This window comes from the organism of the source record quoted next, unplaced genomic scaffold (genome assembly GCF_019419815.1).
Source record: "Pyrus x bretschneideri cultivar Hongxiangsu unplaced genomic scaffold, Pyrus_bretschneideri_v1 Contig55, whole genome shotgun sequence".
NCBI classification, from domain to species: domain Eukaryota; kingdom Viridiplantae; phylum Streptophyta; class Magnoliopsida; order Rosales; family Rosaceae; genus Pyrus; species Pyrus x bretschneideri.
In genome coordinates, this window is record NW_025999793.1 from 1697894 (window position 1) to 1710834 (window position 12941).

Consider the following 12941-nt stretch of genomic DNA (forward strand, 5'->3'; position numbering starts at 1 on the left):
CATCAAAATAAAGATTCAACCTTTAGATTATCTTACTACCAAGAGTATTCCCTCTTGTATTACAACTAAATAATAAGGATTAAGAAACCGCCATATTCATCTTCTAAAGCTTGGGGAACATCCCAATGAAAGAGTGTTGCGAATGGCTTTAAACCTGTAATACATGATCAGTAAAATCAAATTAAAAGTCTGATAGAATGATGTTCTAAAAAATCATGTAATAATTGTTTAAGGTAGGATAATTAACCATTGCGTAGGAGTTCATTGATGAGATTGTTGTAATAATCAATTCCTTTCATGTTAACGCCACCACTTAACGTTCCATCTAATTAGAACAAAAATAGCAAGAAAAAAAAAAAAAGGTCCCCCAGTAGATAACTCAATCACATTACTTTACTTAAAAGTATACAAAGAGAATAATACTTGGTAATAATCTGGACCACGAAATAGAGAATCTGTAAGCATCCAACTCCATATCCTTCATAATCCCCACATCTTCCTAGAATGACAAAAGTTTAAAATTAAATATTGAGGATCTCATTAAACATTGTCCTTTTTTACCACGTACTATTGGTCTCCCAACAAAGTGCATGGTTATTAGAGAGGTTGGAGTTTACTTGTGCTCATGAAGAAAAGAATGAGGTGCTATTTATACTCCTTTGAAATGAAGCAGCTAAAGTTTTCATATTAATTACCAAGTGATTAAATCACAGACCTGGATGTTTGTGGGTGTAGGTATCCCATATGCTTGGTCCTCTTCCATCTTCTTTTACTGCCCCTTCATACTGAAATATACACACATGCATATACGTAAGAGTACTACTACACACGCAAGGAAGATGTCAACATTATAATTCATGCATGTATGCTAACTGCATGTATAAAGTACATTTCAGATGCCCAAAAGGTGCGTGCGTACGTACGTAAAAGAATGGATAATCCTTGCGTTCCACCAATGAGGAGTACACATATTCTACAAATTTTGTATCGTGATGGTTTAGTTTCTTAATCTTTATTTGAAGATCATCAAAACAAAAAGAATTATTTGAATATGAGATCGTTTAGTCATTTAAATATACGAACCCAATCAGTAGTATTAATACTAAGTAAAAGATTTATAATGAATTATTCATTTTATTGATATATTTGGATAACTAAACTGTCTTCAATTTGAATAGTTCTTTGTATATATGATATTCAAATTAAGATTAAAAAGTTAATAACTTATACTATACATATAAAAATACATTATTTATACAAAAAAAATTATTCCTTGAGTTGAAAAGTAAGATAATGTACACAACTGTTCGATCAATCTCATCTTAATTTGAAATGATCAATCCTTGAGTTACCCTTGAGTTTTCCAGCAAAAGAAAACGTTAACTGCATTAGGAAACAAAGAGTCATTTATCTTCTTATTTATATTATGTCTGTCCAACTATTGAAGGCATAACTTTTGAAGTTGAATACGGTAGATTAGCTACCGAGTATTGTTCAAACAGTAGATAATTATTTGACCGAACAAAAAAGTAGAAATTTATGAACAAAATTCTTTACGTAAGTACGTAACTGATAAAGATGAAGAATGACCGAACAATAAAGATGAAGAATCCACCATGGCATACCGAGGCATAGTAATGAAGAATGACAACTTGTCATTATTCTCACCCACTTCATAATGCAAGAACTCACCTTTGTATCAGCAACTAGGTGATGAAAGGTACAACTCATACTCTAATAAATAATTTCTTTCCTTTGGAAAATTACCATGCTTTCCACCAACTAGGTAATGAAGGATCTCACTCTCGTCTACTAACTAGGTGATGGAAAGTACAACGAGTACTCCACTTTTTTCACTAACCAGGTAATGAAGGGACTCACCTTGTATCACCAACTAGGTGATGAAGGGTACTACCCGTACTCTAATATATAATTTTATCGTTCAACAGTAACGATGCTTTAATAAACCAACAAAGGCTTCTCTGCATTTGTAATACTTTGACAAGTCTGAAGCTTTATTAACCTAGAAAGCTACATATCGTATACAAGGGCTAAACTTTTACAAGACTATTTGACATCGAAATGTGAAGCGGTCACTTGCAAAACTCTTCAGTCCTCTTACATCTACTTCAAATATTTCTCTCTTCAACAATGCAAACACTACAACCCCAATATGGGATCGAAAGGCAACTATTGGGAGGTCAATAAATTTATATAGCTTCCAAAAGGGTTCAAGTAACACGTAGGCTTCAACTCTTCAATGGCTTAATTTGCACCATGCAGTATGGAACGCTATTAACATCCCCTTCAACTGCACCAGAAGGTCAAACATTGTAGCTTCAATAAACTAGTTGGGTTCCCATGGATATAGTTCGAAGGAAACTCATTTGTAGGCTTTCTAAAAGCCTCAGGCATTTTCTACTCCAACATTTAGAAGAACTTCCGCCATTCAAGTTACGTGCCCAAAGGGGAAAATCCTCAACCATTCACGCCATTTTCCCAAAGGAAAAAGCTTCAACCACTCAAGTTATATACACAAATGAAAAAACTTCAACTAGATTTTCTTTTCTCAACAAAAAAAAAAAATTAAAAAGACAAAAAAAAGGATTTGGGCTTAAGAAAAAAAATATATATGTACTTGGGCTACATCCAAAAAAAAAAGGAAAATTTTTTTAAAGTCTTTTTTCTTCAATGACTCGGGAAACATAAGACACCACCTTCGGTAATCCTTCTTCATTGGAGATTTGGGGGACACCCATTATATGGTAATACACTTTAGTACTCGAAAGTTTCGTGAGTACTCTGCAACTTGGGTTTTGCAAGTCCTTAACCGAGAAGCTTTCCTTACTTAGGAACTTGGGGGAGCATTGTTTGTTTCATACTTCACCACCCCCAAAACTACTAAGCACCGGTCAACTTCATACCTTCACGGACCCATTGAAGAGTTCATGTGGAGGCACCCTTGCCGAAGCACACAAGTTTCTCACCAATCAAAAGACCAATCACAACACCATAGAGATCAACATAAAAATAAAACTCCTAGAGTCCCACATCAATCGCGACGGGAGCTGAAGACTCTCATCAATTATACAAGGAGACCGTTCACGTATAATTAATTCCCAATGTCATTATTGTGCTTAAACTTGTGTAAAATCTTCACTATTAATGAGGACTCCTCAACCCTCGTGGACGTAACCCAATTTAAGATGAACCACGTACATCTTGTGTTGCTTCCCTACCTATATCTCTTTACATATTATCCTCGCCTAGTGACGAGAGCAACCTTGCGAAGGTTACAAACTTGACACTTTACATCGTTCCAAAGTCTCATTGATTTTGTGCATCAACATTTGTAAATAGTTTCTTACAAGCAATTGAGCCCGCAGATGCCACGAGTTTTGAAACAGGTGGAACATATTAAAATCTAATAGCATCTTTATGTTTAACTAGGAATAAAAAATAGATATTTGTAGTATATAGCACAAGTTTTAAAACTCGTTAACTCTTCTTTCTAAGTAATTTTAGCAAATACATACAATCCAATCTTCGACCGATTCAAGCTTATACATTTTCTTTTCTTCTATCAAATTTGTCATGTCACACAAGGTCATATGCAATGTCAGCAAATTGCAAACATTTGAGTTAAGTTGTGCAAAAAGTTGAGTTCGCTTTAATTGAAAAAATAATCACCAATACAATTAGGCAAGAAGGGGAAAAAGATAATCATGAGGAGCTGAAAATATTTTGACTTCAACAAGAAGATATTGTCCAGGTTTTACTTACGTACCTGCAAGCTCCATGTTGTGGTATCAACTCCAAAAAAAAAAAAAAAAAAGATCGTCCCAAACATTAGTAGAGAAATATTTTAGTCCATGTTAAACTTTTATTTGTGGCCTTGCTTATTATTGTACTTATTAACAATTACTACCATGTCGAGGCGAGTTTCTTTACAATAGGACCAATAAAAATAATAACTTCTTGATTAGAGATTTGCGAGACACCTATTATATGGTAATACATTTTAGTACTCGAAAGTTTCATGAGTACTTAGCAACTTGGGTTTTGCAAGTCCCTAACCGAGAAGCTTCCCTTACTCAGGAACTTAGTGGAGCATTGTTTGTTTCATACTTCACCACCCCCAAAACTCAGGAACTTGGGGGAATAGTGTTTGTTCCATATTCACCAACCCCAAAACTACTAAGCACCAGTCAACTTCATACCTTCAACGACCCACTGAAGAGTTCATGTGCAGGCACCCTTGCCGAGGCACACAAGTTTCTCACCAATCAAGAGACCAATCACAACACCACACAGACCAACATAAAAATAAAACTCCTAGAGTCCCACATCAATCGCGACGAGAGCCAAAGACTCTCATCAACTATACAACGAGACCGTTCACGTACAATTAATTCCTAATATCATTATTGTGCTTAAACTTGTGATTAGAACTCACTAATGATGATTATTCTTAAACTTATGTCTTGTGTAAAATCTTCACTATTAATGAGGACTCCTCAACCCTCATGGACGTAACCCAATTTAAGGTGAATCACGTACATCTTGTGTTGCTTCCCTACCTATATCTCTTTACATATTATCCTCACCTGGTGACCAGAGCAACCCTGTGAAGGTTACAAACTTGACACTTTACGTCATTCCAAAGTCTCATTGATTTTGTGCATCAACATTTGTAAATATTTCTTACAAGCAATTGAGCCCGCAGATGCTGTGAGTTTTGAAACTGTATTAAACAGGTGGAACATATTAAAATCTAATAGCATCTTTATGTTTAACTAGGAATAAAAAATAGATATTTGTAGTATATAGCACAAGTTTTAAAATTGAAAACATTTGAGTTAAGTTGTGGGAAAAATTGAGTTCGCTTTAATTGAAAAAATAATCACCAATACAATTAGGCAAGAAGGGGAAAAAGATAATCATGAGGAGCTGGAAATATTTTTACTTCAACAAGAAGATATTGACCAGGTTTTACCTACGTACCTGCAAGCTCCAAGTTGTGGTATCAACTCCAAAAAAAAAACAAAGATTGTCCCAAACAATAGTTGATAAATATTTAGTCTATCTTAAACTTTTATTTGTGGCCTTGCGTATTATTGTACTTATTAACAATTACTACCATGTCAAGGCGAGTTTCTTTACAACAGGAGCAATAAAAATGATAACTTATTACAATGTAGTATTTATAGTTGAACATAAACTGGGACCATAACTGTTTATGACTATAAATAGGGTAAATTACACTTTACCACCTCAGGTTGGGGGTCTATTACAATCGCATACCACATCTTCAAAATATTTCACTTTCATACCTCACCTACTATTTTATTTCAATATAGTATCTCCGTTACATTTTTCATCCATTGATTCGTTAAGAGCTGACATGGCTGCCACAGTTGTCCCACATGGCAATTTATTTTTATTCATTTAAAAATAATTAATTAAAGAAAAGTAATTAAAAAAAAAAAAACCCATAGCCCATCTTCTTCCCCCAAGACACCCCATTCCCTGCAACCTAAAACCCCTATCCCACCCCACCCCTACCTCCTCCGCAACCCCCCACCCCACCCCATCCCTACCTCATCCAATCGCCACCTCACCCGCAACCCCCCACCCCGTTCCACCGCAATCCACCCCACCGAGACACACAGAGGTTCCCCTACGGAAGCGAGAGTTGCAGAAGACACACAGAGGTGCCCCTACGGAGACAAGGAGAAGAAGATGGGTTGGATCTTATAGCTACTTTCTCCTTCTCAACCCACTTCCCTTCTCTTTCTCTCTCCCCCTCCCTCTCTTCTGTCTCTCTTCTTTCTCCCTTTAGAATTCCCTTTACTTTGCCCTTCCTAAAACCCCCACTCCCTCACTTCGTCTTAGGAATTCAATTCCCCTTTTTGATTTCGGGGTTTTGGGTTCAACAACTGGGTTTTTTGGGGTTTGGGGTTTGGGGTGGGGTGGGGCGTTGCAGCGGAGGTAAGGGTGGGGTGGGGAGGGTTGCAGGGGAGCTGCGGATAGGACCGTAGGGGGGGTGTGCGGGGGAGGTGGGGAGGGGTGGGGTTGGGGGGGGGGGGGGTGGTTGGGGGGGAGGTGGTGGTGGGGTGGGATGGGGGCCTTAAGTTGCAAGGAAGAGGGGGGTCTTGGGGAAGAACATGGGTTATGGGTTTTTTTTTTTTTCTTTTTTCTTTTTTTTTTTTTAACTTTTTATCAATTAATTCTTTTTAAATGAATAAAAAATTATTTTTTTTGTTACGTGGAACAAATTTGGCAACTACGTGGCACAACTGTGGCAGCCACGTCAGCTTTTAACGAATTAATGGATGGAAAATGTAACGAATGAACTATATTGAAATAAAATAGTTGGTGGGGTATGAAAGTGAAATGTTGTGAAGATGTTGTATGCGATTGTAATAGACCCCAAACCTGAGGTGGTAAAGTGTAATTTACCCCTATAAATAAGTTAATCTTTTATAGGGAGAGGTTTTACTGTAGCATTCACAGCTCTTATAGCTTTTTATTGAATTATTGAATCTCAAAGAATACTTACATTATTGAAAGGAAACACAAATGCAGAAGGAATTGAAATACAAATACATAAACAGCAAAATTATCCACTTAAATGTTTATAATGAACAATAACTTTCTTTTAATTTCTTCAATTCTTCTTAAGCAAATTTTTGAACCAGTGTGCTGAGAGTTTTGGGTGTCTTTTCAGCCCATCATTATAATCCACGTAGTTTAATCCAAATCGAACGGTGTATCCAGAAGCCCATTCAAAGTCATCGAGGAATGTCCATGGAAAGTATCCCTTCACTTTCGCACCATTTCTGCACACACATATACACAAATGTTCAAATGGATAAGGTCAATATAATGATCAAATAACCATAACTTAAGAAGGCTAGGAAGCATATAGCCTTAATTAATTTGTTAATAACTACTTACTTGATCGCCGCTTGAAGGTAACACAGGTGACGGTAATGGTAGTCGATTCTATTGGTATCATGAAGAGCCTCGTCAAGTGATAGTTTTGGATTATTCAACTCTGATACACCTACGTACATATTATTGCACAAAAAATTAAATTTATTTTTTTCCTCTAAAAATATAAAAAAAAATGTGTAGTTTCATTTTACACCATTATAAATATGTGAAACTTTTGCAAATAATCAAGGCTTAAAAGTATGTATTACATACCATTCTCAGTAATATAAATGAGTGGATCATTGTATTTTTCCTTTGTGTAGAGCACAAGATCATGAATTCCTTTTGGATATACATATAACCAATCTGAAGCAGCCTGCAACACCATTTCAAGAAAATACGTAAATGTTGGGGAAAAAAACTAATCCTCCAAATGCAAATAGCTCAAAATGATAAATTTGATGTATACCTGTGGACCAATAAGTACTCCATTAAGCTCAGCTGACACAATATTTAAAAACATTAGAATACAATTGGTGTAAATATTAGAATATAATTAATATAATTCAGAAGTTAAACTTGGTCAAGAAGAACAAAGAACTTAAGCTATTCAAAGTAAGTTTCCCTTGGCACTCACTCGTAAGATCAGCTTGAGGATCTGTTACGTAGCTTGCCGGTTGTGAATTGTTCTTAGGTGTACTAGTTGCGTATCTAGCAGTATAATAATTTATTCCAAGAAAGTCAAGCGATCCGTTTAGCAACTTGGATTGTTCTTTTGTGAATTTTGGCAATCTTTTTCCAACAATTGACCGCATGGTGTGTGGATAGTCACCAGTTGTTAATGGGTCCAAAAACCTACAAAACAAGATAATTCCAAATATAAGCCTAATTATAGCATTATATACAACGAGTACAGCTAGCTAGGTAGTGTCAACGTTACAAGTCATAAGTAAACATGTAATTGGGTTTATGTATAATTTAATAAGACACTTGCCATCCAAACATAAAATCCAAAGATCGTAAGGCAGCATCTTTGTCTTGCTTTGACTCCGAAGCAGGCTCAAACCAGTGTGACACCAATGTTATTCCTATCAAGCCTTTTTGAGATGCCTATGCAAAAATATGAATTTTGGTTGAATAAATAGGAGTTATAGAAAAAGATACAACCTTTAGATTATCTTACTACCGAGAGTATTCTCGTATTACTACTCAATAATAAGGATTAATATAGAATTCTCAATTAGGAGCCAATAATTTGACCCAAGAAAAAAAAAGAAAAAAAATAGTTATTGAACCTGATATCTGTTCTTGTACAATTCTACGGCTGCTCCATGAGCAAGCAGAAGGTGGTGTGCCACCAAGTATGGTTCAATGGCGGAATCTCCACCGGTGCAATTTAGGTTTTGCCAAGAGGAGCAGCGTCCCGGTGCATAACTCCCAAGAGCATAACCCATATTACAAAAAGTATGTGGCTCATTTAACGTGAACCAATGCTTGACTCGATCACCAAATTCTTTATAACAAAGTTCTGCATAGTCTTTAAAATGATCGCTATACATACAAATTTATGTTATGTATATCAGTATCTATTTTATCAAATTATCAATGAGAAAATAAATTTTGTTCACTTACACAATACGAGGGCTTAAGAAACCACCATATTCATCTTCTAAAGCTTGGGGAACATCCCAATGAAAGAGTGTTACAAACGGCTTTAAACCTGTAATACATGATCAGAAAAATCAAATTAATAGTTTGATAGAATGATGTTCTAAAAAATCATGTAATAATTGTTTAAGGTAGGATGATTAACCATTGCGTAGGAGTTCATTGATGAGATTGTTGTAATAATCAATTCCTTCCATGTTAATGCCACCACTTAACGTTCCATCTAATTAGAACAAAAATAACAAGAAAAAAAAAATGGGTTACCCATTAGATAACTCAATCACATTACTTTAGTTAAAAGTATATAAAAAGAATAATTTTCTTGTAGGAAAAATAATTCTTATGCACAATATTGACATTGGTCCCGACGAAATATGAGGATGTGGAGCAACTTACTTGGTAATAATCTGGACCATGAAATAGAGAATCTGTAAGCATCCAACTCCATATCCTTCATAATCCCCACATCTTCCTAGAATGACAAAAGTTTAAAATTAAATATTGAGGATCTCATTAAACATTGTCCTTTTTTTTTTATTTATTTTTTTTTTTTAATAAAGGCTCCAATTTAATATGTTAACATGTGCCCTTCAAGTATAAAGGGTCAAGAGACAAAGTTATGAGGTTCTAGACCTTATAGCGGTGATATTGATCTATAGCAACGTCTCCGTTACCGCCATCAGCGATTTTTTCTGCAATTATTCAAATACATAATGGTGAAATCCATATCATGCGCAAAGTAGTTTATATGCGTGCGCATTGATGAAGTATATACGTATATTGTACATATCACATGACCAATTGATTATAAGAGAGGTTGGAGTTTACTTGTCCTCACGAAGAAAAGAATGAGGTGCTATTTATACTCCTTTGAAATGAAGTAGCTAAAGTTTTCATATTAATTACCAATTGATTAAATCACAGACCTGGATGTTTGTGGGTGTAGGTATCCCATATGCTTGGTCCTCTTCCATCTTCTTTTACTGCACCTTCGTACTGAAATATACACACATGCATATACGTAAGAGTACTACTACACACGCAAGGAAGATGTCAACATTATAATTCATGCATGGATGCTAACTGCATGTATAAAATACACCAAAAAAATGGTAAATAATCCAGGAGATATATATATACATATATATATATATAATACATATATATACTAACCTGGTAAGCTGCGGAACCTGACCCAAATATGAACCCTGGTTCAAAACTGCTGCGATTGAGAAATTCGCAAAGAACAGGTGGATCCGTATTAGTTGCTTTGCTATTTGTCAATGCAAAGCCAATGAGTAGCAGCACACCAAAGAGTAAAGATCGTGAATATTTCATTGCCATAACTTGGGAGTTTTGATATCGATCGAGATAATTAAGTTATCTCCACCTGGAAGAGTGCATGGGGTTTATATAGAGAAAGGGAGGAAGGGATATGGTGTCTACGTACTAGCTCATGAGAATAGTAAAGGGTTAAAATTTGTCAACAAAATTGGCTTTGAAAGTCCTAGTTTAAAGACCAAGTCAAGGTCTGTAGTTTAAAAGAAAGCACATTTCAGGTGCCCAAAAGTTGCGTGCGTACGTACGTAAAAGAATGGATAATCCTTGCGTTCCACCAATGAGGAATACACATATTCTACAAATTTTGTATCGTGATGGTTTAGTTTCTTAATCTTTATTTGAAGATCATCGAAACAAAAAGAATTATTTAAATATGAGATCGTTTAGTTATTTAAATATATGAACCCAATCAACAGTATTAATACTAAGAAAAAGATTTATAATGAATTATTCATTTTATTGATATATTTGGATAACTAAACTGTCTTCAATTTGAATAGTTCTTTGTATATATGACATTCAAAATTAAGATTAAAAAATTAATAACTTATACTATATATATAAAAATACATTGCTTATACAAAAAAAAGTTATTCCTTGAGTTGAAAAGTAAGATAATGTACACAACTCTTCAATCAATCTCATCGTAATTGGAAATGATCAATCCTTGAGTACCCTTGAGTTTTCCAGCAAAAGAAAACGTTAACTGCATTAGGAAACAAAGAGTCATTTGTCTTCATGTTTATATTATGTCTGTCCAATTGTTGAAGGCACTTTTGAAGTTGAATATGGTAGATTAGCTACATGGAATTGTTCAAATAGTAGATAATTATTTGACCGAACAAAAAAGTAGAAATTTATGAACAAAATTCTTTCCGTATGTACAGAACCGATAAAGATGAAGAATTTAGTCTTGATCTTTTTCTTCTTGTGAGAGTTTTAATTTTCAATTTGTCAACCCAGTGGTTTTGGAAATAACTAGGTTCTCAAGTTGGCTATTTTGCTCCTAAAGATTGTGAAAGGATGCCATTGAGGTGGCTTTTAAGAAGGTTTGGACACCCTTCAAAGTATAGTAGTAACACATTCTTCTTGCTAGTACAAGAATGAGAATAGTAAAGGGTTAAAATTTGTAAACAAAATTGGCTTTGAAAGTCCTAGTTTAAAGACCAAGTCATGGTCTGTAATTTAAAAGAACACACGTTTCTTGTACCCAAAAGTTGTGCATGTAAGTAAAAGAATGGATAATCCTTGCGTTCCACCTATGGGGAATGCACATATTCTTCAAATTTTATATTGTGATCGTTCAGTTTCTTAATCCTTATTTCAAGATCATCTAAACAAAAAGAATTATTTGAGTCTGAGATCGTTTAGTCATTTAAATATATGAACCCAATCGACAGTGTAGACACTAAGTAAAAGATTTATAGCGAACTATTCATTTTATTGATACATTTGGTGACTAAACAGTCTTCAATTTGAATTGTTATTTGCATCTACAATATTCAAATTAAGATTAAGAAATTAATAACTTATACTACAGAAATACATTATTTATAAAAAAAAATTTATTCCTTGTGTTGAAAAGTAAGATAATGTACACAACAGTTTGATCGATCTCATCTTAATTTGAAATGATCAATCCTTGAGTTGCCCTTGAGTTTTCCAGCAAAACAAAATGTTTTCTGCATTTGGAAACAAAGACTCATTTATCTGCTTGTTTATATTATGTCTGTCCAACTGTTGAAGGGCATAACTTTTGAAGTTGAATATGGAGGATTAGCTATAGAGACTTATTCAAACAACAGAAAATTATTTGACCCAACAAAGAAGTAGAAATTTATGACCATAATTCTTTACGTAAGTACATAATCGATAAAGATGAAGAATTTAATCTTGATCTTTTTCTTCTTGTTGGAGTTTTAATATTGAATCCATAAACCCAGTTGTTTTGTGAAATTGTCTTTCCACGCTAATTAAGAAGTTATCGAAATAGCTAGGTTCTCAAATTGGCTATTCTACTCCTAAAGATAGTGAAACGATACCCATTGGGGTGGCTTCTTCTTGGTAGTACAAGAAATTGATTACCAGTTTCAAGAGACTTGTTTGTTATTAGCTTACATCTATTTATTTTGATTTAATATTTTTCATTTATATATATTTTTATAATTCAAAAACACAAAAGTTTGACCCCGCCACCTCAAATTTTTCTATTTTTGTTCTTTATTTGAAATTTTGGGGCTTACATTAAATTTTAATGTGTCTCACAACCTGAAGGAATTGGGAGGGGCATTTCATTTTTGGATATAGAATGAATAGGTTCAGGGGATGAGAGAATTAAGGATACCCATCAAAAAACACAAATCCAATCCACAATGATATGCCAGAAAGTAGAACATTTTTGTTACCCGACCAACACTCAGGGGAAGCAAATACAACAGGTACACTAATTAGTAAGATTAATGATGTAGCAATTAATGCAAAAACAGCCAATTGGAAAGCAATAGTCATGTTTCTATTCCTCCAATCTACCAATAAAAGAATTATACCATTTGATCCCTTTATTAGCCAAAAAATTGTACGCCTTATATACTTCTTTTGGGCAACCCTCTCAACAACTAAGAGATCCATTCGAGGAACAAGGGGAGGATCTGTACTTCAATTGAGATAATGAGAAATCATTTGACCTTTTTAGTTGGAACTTTAGGTGGTTCTCGAAAAAAGATAGCGAAAAAAATTATTCCTAGAGTTGAGACTAAAAGGAATGTATAAACCAATGCTTCCATTGATTCGATTGTTGTTTACAATTATAGCTTTCATACCTGTTTATTTGGGATCATGTCCCGGTTAAATAAAGAACAAGAGTCAAAGAAAAGGCAGTGATTCAAATCAAGATTTATCTGGTAACCGATCTAAAAATCACAAAAAGAAAATAAAAATGAAAAGGAACAAGTAACAAAGCATATTGTATCAGGCTACTTGCCTTCTTCTAGTTG

At 34.5% G+C, this 12941-nt stretch overlaps 1 protein-coding gene across 1 annotated transcript; it reads right to left on the bottom strand.

Annotated features, from left to right (window-relative positions):
• Nucleotides 1–6956: 6956 nt before the first annotated feature.
• LOC125470982 (beta-glucosidase 12-like) lies at nucleotides 6957–9600 on the bottom strand. Its single transcript, XM_048570833.1, has 11 exons — nucleotides 9534–9600; nucleotides 9241–9299; nucleotides 9004–9079; nucleotides 8753–8830; nucleotides 8572–8659; nucleotides 8235–8490; nucleotides 7934–8049; nucleotides 7577–7794; nucleotides 7409–7440; nucleotides 7213–7315; nucleotides 6957–7069 (listed from the first exon to the last, which is right to left on the bottom strand). The coding sequence occupies exons 3-11, from the start codon at nucleotides 9062–9064 to the stop codon at nucleotides 6957–6959; spliced, it is 1065 nt and encodes a 354-aa protein (XP_048426790.1). The 5' UTR covers nucleotides 9065–9079; nucleotides 9241–9299; nucleotides 9534–9600.
• Between the last annotated feature and the right edge of the window lie 3341 nt (nucleotides 9601–12941).

Coding starts and splice junctions, on each gene's coding strand:
- LOC125470982 (XM_048570833.1), bottom strand. CDS start 9,064: ATGAAGGATATGGAGTTGGATGCTTACAGATTCTCTATTTCATGGTCC. Junction 7,316..7,408: donor GAGTACTTATTGGTCCACAG/GTATACATCAAA, acceptor ATGGTGTTGCAG/GCTGCTTCAGATTGGTTATA. Junction 7,070..7,212: donor CATTTATATTACTGAGAATG/GTATGTAATACA, acceptor ATATGTACGTAG/GTGTATCAGAGTTGAATAAT.